The following is a 14,001-nucleotide window of genomic DNA, read 5'->3' on the forward strand; positions in this document are numbered from 1 at the left end:
TGCACTTTTCTCCCCTCAGACTTCCATTTGTACACACACGAATGCATCAGACTGGAAACGCAAGTTCATGTGAGTTTCGCAGTTCACTGTGTTGGAAAGTTCAAGCTTGGTGAACTCTGACCTGCTAAATTGCATCACTTGACTGTGTGAGACCAATAGAGGAACAAAACATGACCTCTCTGGACAGAAATTGAAAACGTTGACCAATCTCTTTTTTTAAATGTCTCAGATCACCGTACGACAGAACTTTGCATACTGGGGGGTGCTAGTGAGCAATGTTTCAATAGGTTGCACTCTTTGACAGCTCCTGCAAAATCTCAAATAAATTGACAGTTTGAAGTATTATGTTTTCATAATTAATTAGTCAGTCTGCCTCAGTTCACTCGTTGCTCCTCCATCCGCGCTGAATCACCCACCAGCGTTCTGAAGTCTCTTCTTCGGCTGCTTCAAATGCATAGTCTGAGCGCACTGCACTGCTCATTCTCACCACCTGGTGGTGATGCACGAAACTGTTGTTGGATAATATGTTTGATAAGTTGGCAGTTTATTACGCTGTGGCGATCCCAGAATAAAAAAGGGGCTAAGCTGAAAAGAAAATGAATGAATGAATAATCTATTTTAATAATAATTGTTATAATTAAATAATAATAACTGTGAATAATAAATGTTTTATAATAATTGGGAAGTAGTGGAATACAAACTGGCAAACATTATGATGTTATTTATAAAGAGCAATAGCACCACCTGCTCTCTCTGTCTCTCTCTCTCTCTCTTCAAAAAAAAAAAAAAAAACTCCCACACAAAATCTTAATCGATAAATCAGTGAGCTGAGTGAAGAGAGACACACACAGATAAAGACAGAGGGATGTGGGCGATTCTACTTTTTTGTTTGTTCCTGTCTTGTAACTACATCTGCGTAACTTTGATGGTTAGTTCAGGTACCTGTCAGCAACAAGGACACTTTACATTAAATGGGATGCACCAGGATGGAGACTTTGTCATTGGTGGTCTTTTTGAGATTCAGAGGTACCTGAAAGTATACCCTGAGATAAGTTTCAGAACGCAGCCAAATCTACCAAACTGTGAACTGTGAGTCTGGACCACAGCTACTGAACAATTGTTCATTTGGAATTATTATGGCTATTTTTTCAAACTATATATAGATTGTAACATTCTCTGGTATTCTTACGTGTTACAGAACTAAAATCATTAAAGACATATTTTTTTTTACTGTAATTTTGTGCTAATGATAATAAATACAATTTCAATTTTCTTCTCCAGCTTTTACATGACAAGCTTCCAGCAGGCATTAACAATGGTTTTTGCCATCAGTGAGATTAATAGCAATCCCAACCTGCTGCCTAACATCACACTTGGTTACCAGATCTATGACAACTGTTTAAGGCTTGGAGTGGCATTTCGGGCAGCTACAGCTCTGATAAGTGGGACAGAAGAGACCATCTCTGACCTCAACTGTAAAGGCCCACCACCAGTTATTGGACTCATAGGTGATCCAGGATCTACACATTCTATTGCAATTTCCAGTGTTCTGGGGCTTTTTCGGCTGCCTATGGTATGAGCCTTTAAAAAGATTATCTTTTTAACAGTAGATTTAAAGCTGAATAAGTATTTGTTTTATTTGTCTGTATACATATTTTGTCTCATCTGTCACATTTTTAACATGTTCTTTCATCTGTTCTGCCCTATATCTTTTCTAATTAGATTAGCTACTACGCCACTTGCTCTTGTTTAAGTGACAAGAAAAAGTACCCCTCCTTCTTCAGAACAATTCCAAGTGATACCTTCCAGGTGCGAGCTATGGTTCAGACCTTGAGGCATTTTGGCTGGACCTGGGTTGGTCTGATTTACAGTAATAATGACTATGGTATCTACGCAGCTCAGTCCTTTCATCAAGAAATGCAGTTGTTTGGACATTGTGTTGCTTTTTCTGAAATCCTGCCCCAAGATAACAACCCCAGAGTTATTGATCACATTATGGGAGTAATTCAGGCCTCTACAGCTAGAGTAGTGGTTGTTTTTTCAGCTTCATCTGTATTGATACCTTTAATGAATGAGGTGGTGTTACAGAATTTGACAGGCAGGCAGTGGATAGCGAGTGAAGCCTGGGTCACCTCAGCTGTATTTCGCACACCATATTTCCAGCCCTTTCTAAAAGGAACGTTGGGCATTGCTATTAGGCGTGGAGAAATCCAGGGCCTTCATAGTTTTCTGTTACGTCTTCATCCCAAGAGTGACCAAAGAAATAATATAGTGAGGATATTCTGGGAGACCATGTTCGGGTGCAGTTTTGAAACTGGGGATGAAGTGACATTTGTTCAACAAATGAAAAAGGTGTGTACAGGACAGGAGGACCTGAGCATCACAAACACACCTTACACTGATGTTTCAGGATTGAGAGCACCTTATAATGTGTATAAAGCAGTTTATGCCCTGGCCCATGCACTTCATGACCTGATGCAGTGTAAAGAGAAGAGAGGACCACTCAGTGAGAACAGCTGTGCTGACATAACTGATCTAAAACCCTGGCAGGTAAGACCCACAGGTACAGTGCAGGGGAATGGAATATGGACAAGCACAATATGTGCCTTATAATTATTTAAATGCCATATATATATATATATATATATATATATATATATATATATATATATATATATATATATATATATATAGGGCTTGGCATTAAGATTCAGTAGATTTTCAACATACTAGCAACTCACCATTTTTATTAGCCACAATTTTGTTGTTGAGAAAATATATTTTATATGCAGAAATTTGACTTTGGCATGCTAAAATTGCTTGATTTAAATTATGTGTTATGTCCACAAGTCTCCTTTACTTTGTTTTATTTTACTAAGGGCTCAACACTAAGGATTTACCTTTTTTTCTGGCCACACCAAAATAATTATTCCCATGCCATGCATTTAAAAAAATGTCAAAACAAAGTAAACATAGCTACATACACACACATTTTATTCAACAAAAAATGTTCTTAAATACAATTGACATTTTAAAAAATCATTCTCATGTATCTAAAACTATAAACAGTAGTTTGTGCAAACTAAAGGTCCCAGATCATCAGGTAACTATAGATACATGGAGAGTGAATCTCTTATCAAAGCAATGTTATTGTAAAGCATGATAATTAAGCCATATTAACAAAAATAACTGCAAGCAAAAGAAAGTAGGTAAAAGACATTATGTGTGCGATAGTAAAATGATGATTATGTGCACATGGTTAACGTTAGGCCCAATAATAATCTGGTCAAAGAGTGGTAAAAGTGAAAGCTGCAACCGCTGCTGCATACAAAAAAATTTGGAGATCTCTTGTTAGCAGCAGGACTGAGGGTGCACGAGCAACGCTCTTTTCCAATCTATTTCAAAAAGGAAGGACTGCACCAGTTGCGTTTCCAGGCACGTTTGTTTTGCACAAGGAAACGGAAGCTTTTAAGCATTCGCACACATCACATCAGCTGTGCCTAGCTCACAACGTCAGTGAGTGAGGATCGCCTGTGTTTCACCCTGCACCTGATCATCCTCTCATTCGGTATTCATCTGTTTTCATTTGCTTGCACAAACAGTTATTGATCGTGCTGCTTCTCGGTTCTAAGTTCACATTTGCATGCATATGGCATATAGAAATGCTCTTAAACTGAATTCTAATCTTTAGGGATGAGACAGCCCTGTCAACTTAAAAGATATTTTCAGCCAGCCATAGCTGAAATCTACCCTCATTTGGAGTGCTGGTGGGAGTTAATATCAAGCCCTGTATGTATATATATGTATGTGTGTGTGTGTGTTTAACATCTGTCCTGTCTACAATCTACAGCTGGTTCCCTACCTAAAAAAAGTGAATTTTACCACAGGCTTTGGGGATCCTGTGTCATTTGACAATAATGGAGATGCTCTTGCCATTTATGATGTTCTGAACTGGCAGCCGAGCTCTGAAGAATCAATTAAACTTCACACTATTGGTGTAGTAAATGATGAGGTGGCAACAGGAATGGTGCTCAGACTGAATGAGGATGAAAAATTTTTTTTTTTTTTCTGGTAATTTTAAGTCTAAATACTACTCAAAGCTTACAGATGACAACAATTAGAAAAGTCGAGCTTGTCATAATGTGAAAGATGACAGAAGCATGACTGATACTGGATGATGTCACTTTCAGGCCCCACGGTCTGTGTGCAGTGAGAGCTGTCCCCCAGGCACCAGAAAAGCCATGAGGAAGGGCTTTCCTGTCTGCTGTTTTGACTGCCTGACATGTGGAGATGGTGAAATTTCTAACACAACAGGTGAGAATATTATTGTATACAAAATTGTATTATAGAAATAAACAAATGAATTGAACAAAGGTTAAGAGAACATCTACTAATTACAAGTTTTGTACCAACAGATGCTATTAAGTGCACAGTTTGTCCAGATGAATTTTGGTCCAATTTTAATAAAGATCAGTGTGTTCCTAAAGAAATAGAGTTTCTATCATATGAAGATCCTCTAGGCATCTCTCTGACCACTGCATCCTTGCTAGGAACCTGCTTCTGTGCTCTTGTGATGATAATCTTTACTTTTCACCGTAACACTCCTATAGTACGTGCCAACAATTCAGAGCTCAGCTTCCTGCTGCTTTTGTCACTCAAACTGTGTTTCCTGTGTGTGCTGCTGTTCATTGGTCAGCCACAGTTGTGGACGTGTCAATTAAGACATGCTGTGTTTGGCATAAGTTTTGTCTTGTGCATCTCCAGCATTCTGGTCAAGACTATGGTGGTGATAGCTGTGTTCAACTCCTCTCGGCCGGAGGGCACAGGAGCAATGAAATGGTTTGGAGCAGCTCAACAAAGATGTACAGTTCTAGTCCTCACAGCCCTCCAAGTAGTAATATGTGCTGTCTGGCTATCAACTTCTCCTCCAACACCACATAAAAATAGCCAGTATGTCCGCTCTAAAATAGTCTATGAATGTGCCATTGGCTCAGTGGCTGGGTTTTCTTTGCTGCTGGGATATATAGGATTGTTGGCAGCAATAAGCTTTCTACTAGCCTTCCTGGCAAGAAATCTTCCAGATAATTTTAATGAGGCAAAGTTTATCACTTTTAGCATGTTAATCTTCTGTGCTGTATGGATTGCATTTGTTCCAGCATATGTGAGCTCTCCAGGAAAATATGCAGTGGCTGTGGAGATATTTGCTATCGTAGCTTCTAGTTTTGGAGTGCTGGTGGCCATATTTGCCCCAAAGTGTTACATAATCATTTTACATCCAGAAAGAAACACTAAAAAAGCCATCATGGGAAGAGAAACCAAAAATAATTAATTTTACATTATTGTGGTCAACCATTATCTCGCTCACTCTCTCAAAGAAAAAAGAGAACATTCTACAGACAGTTTTGTAATAAAGAATATACGCACGCACGCGCGCGCGCACACACACACACGCACACACACACGCACACACACACACACATACACACACACACACAGTTAAAGTCAGAATTATAAGCCCCCCTAAATTTTCCCGAATTATGTTTAACAGATAAAGGGCATTTTCACAGTATGTCAGATAATATTTTTTCTTCTAAAAAAATCTTATTTGTTTTATTTGGCTAGAATTAAAGCAGTTTTAAATTTTTTAAAAGTCATTTTAGGGACAAAATTATTAGCTCCTTTAGGCAATTTTTTTCTATAGCCTACAGAACAAACTATCGTTAAACAATAACTTGCCTAATTACCCTAACCTGCCTAGTTAACCAAAAAACCTAATTAAGCCTTTAAATGTCACTTTAAGCTGAATACTAGTGTCTTGAAAATTATCTAGTGAAATATTTTTACTGTCATAATTGCAAAGATAAAATAAATCAGTTATTAGAAATGAGTTATTAAAACTATTATGTTTATAAATGTGTTGAAAAAAAATATCTGTCAAACAGAAAATGGGAAGAAAAACAAATATATATATATATATATATATATATATATATATATATATATATATATATATATATATATATATATATATATATATATATATATATATTTGATTTTGTCATTTATTTATTTATGTATTTTTTACATGCTTGACTTTTGATATATCAGCTTTGATATGGGGAAGTGCAGAAAAAAGCACTTTTGTTCATTTTACCATTCTGTTTATTTATTTATATTGCAGTAAACTTAGATTATGAATGAATGAATAAAACCTTAGTTCAGTGATTCCACTCTCTGTGCTATTTCCTCTACACTTATGTATAAATCATAATGAAAACTATATCATGTTTTTTTAAACAACAATATTTAATGATTGTTAAAGTATTTTTTTATTGAAATGATATGTATCTTGTGTCCTAGTGATCTAAAGTAATGTTTCTGTGGTACTTGTATGATAAAAGGATGATGTGAACCAATGATCATGCTAATGCAAGGCTTCCCTAAAGAAATGAACACAACTTGCAGAGTTTTGAACACTGGAAAATCTGTGTTATAAGCAGTGCAAGTTACTTCCAAACTGTAATACATTACAGATTACTTGTTACTGTTATTTAAAAGTATTCCCTTACCTTACAATATTACTATCTCAGAATTGTAATATGTTATATTACTCTTATATTACTTTTAATTACTCACCAAAATAACTACATAATTAAAACTCAACATTCTACAATGACTAAACGTTCAGCAGAACATTTTACATCCATTAGAAAGTGATATGATGTAGCAGAATGACTGTGACCTGTCAAGGCTACTAATAATATAGTATATAATTGGCAATTTGAAGGCTCAACACAATGCATGAAAAGATAACAGTCAGAATCACAAATGATCCAAGTCTGTTAAAAGTATGGTAGAGGTAAAGTGATTATCTGGCAATGTCTCTGAATAGCTTGACATGATGCAGATTTTTTTCCCCTTTTTTTATTGTTGCCATTGTTTTATTCATTTTAAATTCAAGTGGCTCACAACACAAAATGCACAAAGTGAGCATGATGAACATATCAGTATAATGCTTGTGCACCGATTTCCTGTTTATGAACAAAACTGCTCTTGCGTGCTTTTAGTACACTGCTTGACTTTTACTACACTACTGAGACTATATGCAGACAAACAATTCGTGTCTTGTGTTTCCTCTTCCATTCGTGCTTTTTGATATGATTTATATTGGTGAACTATTTATTAACAATAACCAATATACTAAAATAGACTTACATGTGAAATGTTTTATCTAATAAATAATAACCTTTTTGGCTGTGTGTTATATGATGAGATATTTCCAGTTTTAAACACTTAAAGAAACAGAGAATAGACATTGGATGTAAAGAATACATTATATTTTAAACACATTTATTAAACATCCAAAAGCTACTCTACACTAAAAAAAAAAAAAAACATGTTAACAAAAATATAACAAACATTTTATCATGGCAACTAAAATAAAGTGAATTAGTCTCTGCTGTCTTCCACATTGTTGATGAGATTTTGGGGAACATTTTCCCAGTCATTCTCTTTATTTTGAGGAAAAGGTATTCCAATGGACCCCTGAACACATATATTGGCATGTACAGTGATTTGAACAGTACTATAGTAAAATACTTCAATTAATCTGTTGTGGTAATAATATAGTTGCTATGGTAACACAACAAGTGTAATATAAACAAAACTACCCAGTGCTGTTTTTTATTTACAATATAGGGTATATTATACAATTCACCACATATTACTGTGGTAAAACTACACTTTGTATTTATTTTTATCAGTTCATTGTTCCTAATACTACAGTATGCTGAAGCATTCATTATCAAGTTGTAAATAACACTAGCCTAAAACATAGGCAGTATACCTAACAATTAAAAATGATAGAATTTTCCTTAACCTATAGGTAAACAGTATAACGTTCGAGGTTACTGAAGTAACCCTTCGTTCCCCGAGGAGGGGAACGAAAGTGCTATACAGTGGATTTGATCTTGGAAAATCCACGTATGGGAGGATTCGGTTCAGAAGCCGCTTGTCTGAAAGAGTATTGAACGGGCCAATGAATGCAAAGAATTGGCAGCGTAAGCTTGCGCAGGTGTGCTTCATTGCCAATTATCCCAGCATATAAGCACACCTGGAGCGAGCAAACGCCATCCTTTAAGCTGAAGAGACTTTCAAACAGCTAAGGGACAGTCATTATGGCGACGGAGTATAGCACTTCCGTTCCCCTCCTCGGGGAACGAAGGGCTACTTCTGTAATCTTGAACGTTCCCCTTCGGTTGGGGAACTTCAGAGCTATACAGTGGATTTCATCTTGGAAAATCCACGTATGGGAGAACTATGGAAAATGCCATAATGACTGCACCTTACCAACGCCCCCGATGTGGGGATAGTCAAGCAAGCGTGACGCACCCACATCATGGGAGGCGCGGCCCTCCAACGTTTCCCTGGCCGTAATTTATCCTACTTCAACAGAAGTTTTACGGATTTAGATATATATATTTGGGAGTCGTGAGCGTCTAGATAATTCTAGGAAAATACAACAGTACATTGGGAAGCGTGCAATCTCGATAGGGAGGACGCTGCGGAGGCCATCCGCTACCCAAGGGGGGGATAGATGGCAGAATTGTACATATGGACTAGCCCTAAAAGGGGGAGTACGCATAGAAAAAAATAGTTAGCGGAGAGGGAAGGCACGGGTCCACCCAGGGGGGGGGACCTAACCGTGGCGGAATAAGCATATGGGATCGCCTAGTGGGGATCACGCATAGCAGGCACCTATACCCAAAACGCGGGCTGACCAGCGGGCAGACCTACAACGTAGTGGGCCAGCAAGTGCTGGGGGCCACGGAGGAATCTGCAGGGTCACCTGGTGGGGAACTTTACTGACAGATAAAAGGCCGCACATATCTCTGTGTTAGAAAGAATGGCGCAGCAAGCGTGTTTCAACACCCTACCGAGTTGTTTCCTCAATCACCAAAGGGTTACCTAATACCCTTGAGGAAACCGGCTCCACTCGCAGATTGTAAAACCTTGCAAATGTGTTGGGTGTCACCCAGCCCGCAGCTCTACGAATGTCTGTTAGAGAGGCGCCGCGTGCACGCGCCCAAGAGGATGCAACGCTCCGAGTGGAGTGTGCACGCACTCCCAGGGGACACGGCTCACCTCTGCTCGAATAAGCGAGTGAAATGGCATCCACAATCCAGTGGGATAATCTTTGTTTCGATACGGCACTTCCCTGCTGCCGACCGCCATAACAGACAAAGAGCTGCTGAGATGATCTAAAGTGCTGAGTACGGTCCACATAAATGCGCAGGGCGTGAACTGGACAAAGTAAGGAAAGGGCTGGGTCTGCCTCCTCCGGGGCAGCGCTTGCAGGTTCACTACCTGATCTCTTAAGGGGGTGATAGGAACCTTGGGCACATAACCCGGGCGGGGTCTCAGGATAACATGAGAGTAGTCCGGCCCGAATTCCAGGCACGAGTCACTGACCGAAAATGCCTCCAGGTCCCCGACCCTCTTGATGGAGGCCAACGCGACCAGCAGAGCTGTCTTCAGGGACAGAAATCTTAGAGATACTGAATCGAGTGGCTCAAAGGGATCTGCGCGTAAACTCATGGGAACGAGGCATGAGAAGGGGGCACCCTTAAATGGATTAATTCGCCTAGCACCTTTGAGGAACCAAATGATGAGGTTGTGCTTTCCCACGGTGCCGGCCACGTAAACCTTGATAGTGGAGGGCGACAGCCTGCTGTCCAGCTTCTCTTGGAGGAAAGAGAGCACAATACTGATCTGGCAATTTCGGGGGTCTTCTCTGCGAGAGACGCACCTTTCAGTGAATAGACTCCATTTCAGGGCGTAGGCGCGCCTCGTGGAGGGGGCTCTAGCCTGAGTGATGGTATTAACCACCGCACTCGGTAGGTTACCTAAGTCTTAAGGTTCCAAAGATCGGGGCGAGGGTGCCAGATGGTGCCCTGTCCCTGAGAGAGTAGGTCCTCTCTCAAAGGGATCTGCCAGGGGAGGGCTGTCGCAAGGAGGGAGAGCTCTGATATCCATGTCCGTTTGGGCCAAAGGGGCGCAACTAGCAGTACCTGTTCCTCGTCCTCCCTGACCTTGCACAGAAACTGCGCGAACAGGCTCACTGGGGGAAACGCATACTTGCGCATGCCCCGAGGCCAGCTGTGGGCCAGTGCATCCGTGCCGAGAGAGCCCTCGGTTACAGAAAAAAACAACTGGCAATGAGCGTTCTCGTGGGAAGCAAACAGATCGATCTGGGCCTCCCCGAATCGCGCCCGTGTCAGCTGGACAGACTCGGGGTGGAGTCTCCATTCTCCAGGGCGTATCAGCTGCCGTGAGAGCACATCGGCTGCACGGTTGAGTGTGCCTGGAACATGAATGGCGCGCAGCGATTTCAGCCACGGGTGACTCCAGAGGAGCAGACGGCGGGCGAGCTGAGACATGCGGCGAGAGCGCATACCCCCCATGCAGTTGATATACGCCGCCACCGCCATACTGGTAGCCTGACCAGCACGTGTTGCCGCTCCAGCACCAGTAAAAAGAGGTGGAGAGTGAGGAACACTCCCAACAGCTCTAGGCGATTGATATGCCAATGCAACTGGGCACCCTTCCACAGGCCCGCAGCTGCATGCCCACGACACACAGCCCCCCAACCCGTGTTGGAAGCATCTGTTGAAACAACAACATGGCTGGACGCCTGTCCTAGAGGCACACCGGCCTGTAGGAACGAGGGGTCGTTCCAAGGGCTGAGGGCGCGGGCGACACAACGCAGTAACAGACTCGGTGTGTGCCCAAGTGCCATGCGCGTCTTGGGACTCGATCGTGAAGCCAGTGCTGGAGTGGTCTCATATGGAGTAATCCGAGCGGCGTGACGGCGGCTGCGGATGCCGTATGCCCCAGGAGCCTCTGAAAGAACTTCAGTGGGACCACTAGTTTGCTGTCGAGCTCTCTCAGACAGCCCAGCAACAGGCCAGCACGTTCCATGGAGAGGTGCGCTACCATGGTGACCGAGTCCAGCTCCATCCCGAGAAAAGAGATCCTCGGCACGGGGCGAGTTTGCTCTTTTCTCAGTTGACCTGAAGCCCCAATAGGCGGAGATGCCGAAGCACCTTGTCTCTGTGCATAATCAATTGCTCCCGCGAGTGGGCTAAAATCAGCCGGTCGTCGAGATTATTGAGTATGCGGATGCCCGCGAGCCGAAGGGTCACTAAGGCGCCCGAAGGCGAGGACCTTGTATTGCCACGCTCGACCTTCGAACGTAAACCACAGAAACTAGCGGTGGCGTGGAAGAATGGAGACATGGAAATATGCGTCCTTCAGGTCTATGGCTGCAAACCAATCCCGAGGACGAACACATTGGAGAATGCGCCTCTGCGTGAGCATTCTGAACGGCAGCTTGTGAACAGCGGTTCAAAACACGCAGATCTAGGATTGGTCGTGACCCACCGCTCTTTTTGGGTACGATGAAGTATGGGCTGTAAAACCCACTCTCCATCTCGCCTGGAGGAACCGGCTCGATTGCACCCTTCACCAGGAGGGCAGCAATTTCCTCTTGCAAGACAGGGGCAGACAGGGGGTTGACCTTGGTGAAATACACGCCTGTAAACTTGGGGGGCCGCTTTGCGAACTGAATCGCGTAACCGAGTCTGATTGTGCATATGAGCCACCGCTAGGGGCTGGCCAGCGCTAACCAGGGAGGCAGAGCCCTCGCTAATGGAGTCATCGCTACAATCGCTGACGTACCAGCAGTGGGGCAGCGCGGAGTGGGTGTGCTGATCCGGGAAACACAAGGGTCCCGCGGAAGAGCTGGAGGAGAGCGATTCGCTCTGGCTCCGCACCCTGACTTTTAGGAAGAGGGGGTCCCGGACTGGCAGAGTTCGTGCTGTCACATCCGGGGAAGGGGAAAAGTGCTCTTTCATTGATGTTTTGGTGGCACTGAAATGTACCGTTGGAATCGGGGCCCCGCCCTCCAGTGGGGAAAGAGCAAGTTTCCTCTTTTCAAGATGGCCTGTCTCAGGGACGCTTCGCGCTACCTTACTTACCTTGACTTAACGGCGCCCTGGGCAGGGGGGGCTGCCTGCTTTCGAGGTGTACGCCGCGCCTGCTTGGCCGGAGGCGGCGGCAGGGCAGCACCGCCGATAGATGACATTGCCCATCGCATCGGACTGCTCTTTCACCGCCTTGAATTCCTGGGTGAATTCACTGACGGTGTCGTCGAACAGGCCAGCCTGGGATATGGGCGAGTCAAGAAAGCTAACTTTGTCAACATTGCGCATATCGGCCAGGTTTAGCCAGAGGTGACGTTCCTGAACCACAAGTGTGGACATCGTCCTCCCCAGCGCACACGCGGCGGACTTAGTAGTCCGAAGAGCATAGTCGGTCAAGGTGCGCAGCTCCTGTAGTAAGCCTGAGTTAGACCCGCCCTCGTGCAGCTCGGCCAGCGCCTGCGCTTGGTAGCGCTGGTAGGTGGCCATCACGTGCAAAGCAGAAGCAGCCTGGTCCACAGCCTTATAAGCTCTGGCTTTGGACGGGAGACGGGGCGGACCCCGCCACGTAGGGGCGCCACGCTGACAAAGATTGACCGCGATAGTGCGCTCCACTGATGGGATTGCCTCATACCCCCTGGCAGCTCCATCGTGAAAGGGCGGTGAGGGCGGAGGGGCACGCAGAACGAGCAGAGAAAGGTGCCCTCCAAGACTGTGTGAGCCTACTGTGCACTTCCTGGGAAGAAGGGGACGAGAGGCTTCAAAGGCTTTGCCTTCTGGTCCTCCACATAGCACCCATCTAGTCGGTCCGGCCGCGGAGCTGGGGGCTGAACCAGCTCCAACCCCAAGACCGAAGCAGCCCGGGAAAGCACGGCTAACATGTCCGTTTCAGGATCCATTTTGATGGCACTCACCTGCCTGGAGGGGGCGAGCGGGTCAGGATCTTCGTCTGACAATGAAAGGCCACCCTCCGATGCCGCGGAGGACATCTGATCTCCGGTGTCAGCCAGCGTGAGAGCTACCATCTGGTTAGATGGATCACTCCCACTGCCCGAAGCTTGGATGGAGCGCCGTGAGGAGTGAGAGTTTCACGAGCCCTTGGCAAGTGTGCCGCAAGCCTGCGTTTGAGTGAAGGTCTCGGCCGTTAGATCGCCTCCTGGGGGCTGGTTGCAGTACAAGTCATAAAGCCCGCCTCCTCCGTGTTAATGAAGGAGACTTGAGCCCAAATAAAAAAATTAATTACACTTGCAATAAAATGTCCCGAAAGACGGTTCTGGTCGATTAAGGCACTGATTATTGTGCTGAAATAGGAGCAGATCCTCATTTTTGTAAACAGTTTGTTTTTAGCAGTGATTTAATGCTGGGTGTGTCATCGTGATTGACAGCTGTGATTGACAGTTTCTCAAAGCAGCGTGTCTGAGCTTCGGCAGAAGACTGAAGTGTTATTACTCGATTTCTGTGATATTTTACTATGACAAAATGAGTTCAGCAGTAAACTACAGTTTCTGACATACATGATCTGGTGGAACACTGTTTATTCGCTAAGGTCAGAGCTTTTTTCGGGATTTATTAGTTTGCTAATACACGCCTAGTCACCCAGATAGCAAAATACACTGGGGCCAGTTCTTGCCTGCCGTAGACTTACCCCTCAGACTGACTACCTCTGCTGGACCTACTCCGGATGCCTGGACTCACTGCCCGATTCCAGCCCGAGTCAATTAAGCCAGATGCGGCGGCCGAGCGAGCAGGCGCTGCCGCATACGAGCCGGAATCAGCCCGCGACGCCGCGAGTAGGTTATGTGCGCTGCTGCCCGGAGCTGGTCCGATTGAATCTTCATTATATAAAACCCTCACATTTGTTAACGTTATTACAACCATTTTTGTTGATATGACAACAAACGCATGCTACTATGTGAACGCAAAGTGTATCACTGAGTTTAACCTTTGAATAAAGATGCAAACAGCATACATAGCAATTATTTAAATAAAGGACAAAATAAATAACAATAAACCTGTATCG

The 14,001-nt window shown here is 43.9% G+C and overlaps 1 protein-coding gene across 1 annotated transcript; it reads left to right on the top strand.

The window, feature by feature from the left end:
• The first annotated feature begins 925 nt into the window (after positions 1–925).
• olfcq10 (olfactory receptor C family, q10) lies at positions 926–5,329 on the top strand. Its single transcript, NM_001126451.1, has 6 exons — positions 926–1,089; positions 1,282–1,573; positions 1,723–2,550; positions 3,851–4,027; positions 4,191–4,314; positions 4,416–5,329. Exons 1-6 carry the CDS (start codon positions 926–928, stop codon positions 5,327–5,329), a joined length of 2,499 nt encoding a protein of 832 aa, NP_001119923.1.
• Positions 5,330–14,001: the final 8,672 nt, after the last annotated feature.

The sequence above is a fragment of the Danio rerio genome, chromosome 18 (assembly GCF_049306965.1).
Source record: "Danio rerio strain Tuebingen ecotype United States chromosome 18, GRCz12tu, whole genome shotgun sequence".
NCBI lineage: Eukaryota > Metazoa > Chordata > Actinopteri > Cypriniformes > Danionidae > Danio > Danio rerio.

Excerpts from the sequence above, each read along its gene's own strand:
- olfcq10 (NM_001126451.1), top strand. The coding sequence starts at position 926 with ATGGTTAGTTCAGGTACCTGTCAGCAACAAGGACACTTTACATTAAAT. Across the intron at positions 1,574-1,722 it reads GGCTTTTTCGGCTGCCTATG|ATTAGCTACTACGCCACTTG; the intron begins GTATGAGCCTTT and ends TTTTCTAATTAG. Across the intron at positions 2,551-3,850 it reads CTGATCTAAAACCCTGGCAG|CTGGTTCCCTACCTAAAAAA; the intron begins GTAAGACCCACA and ends TACAATCTACAG.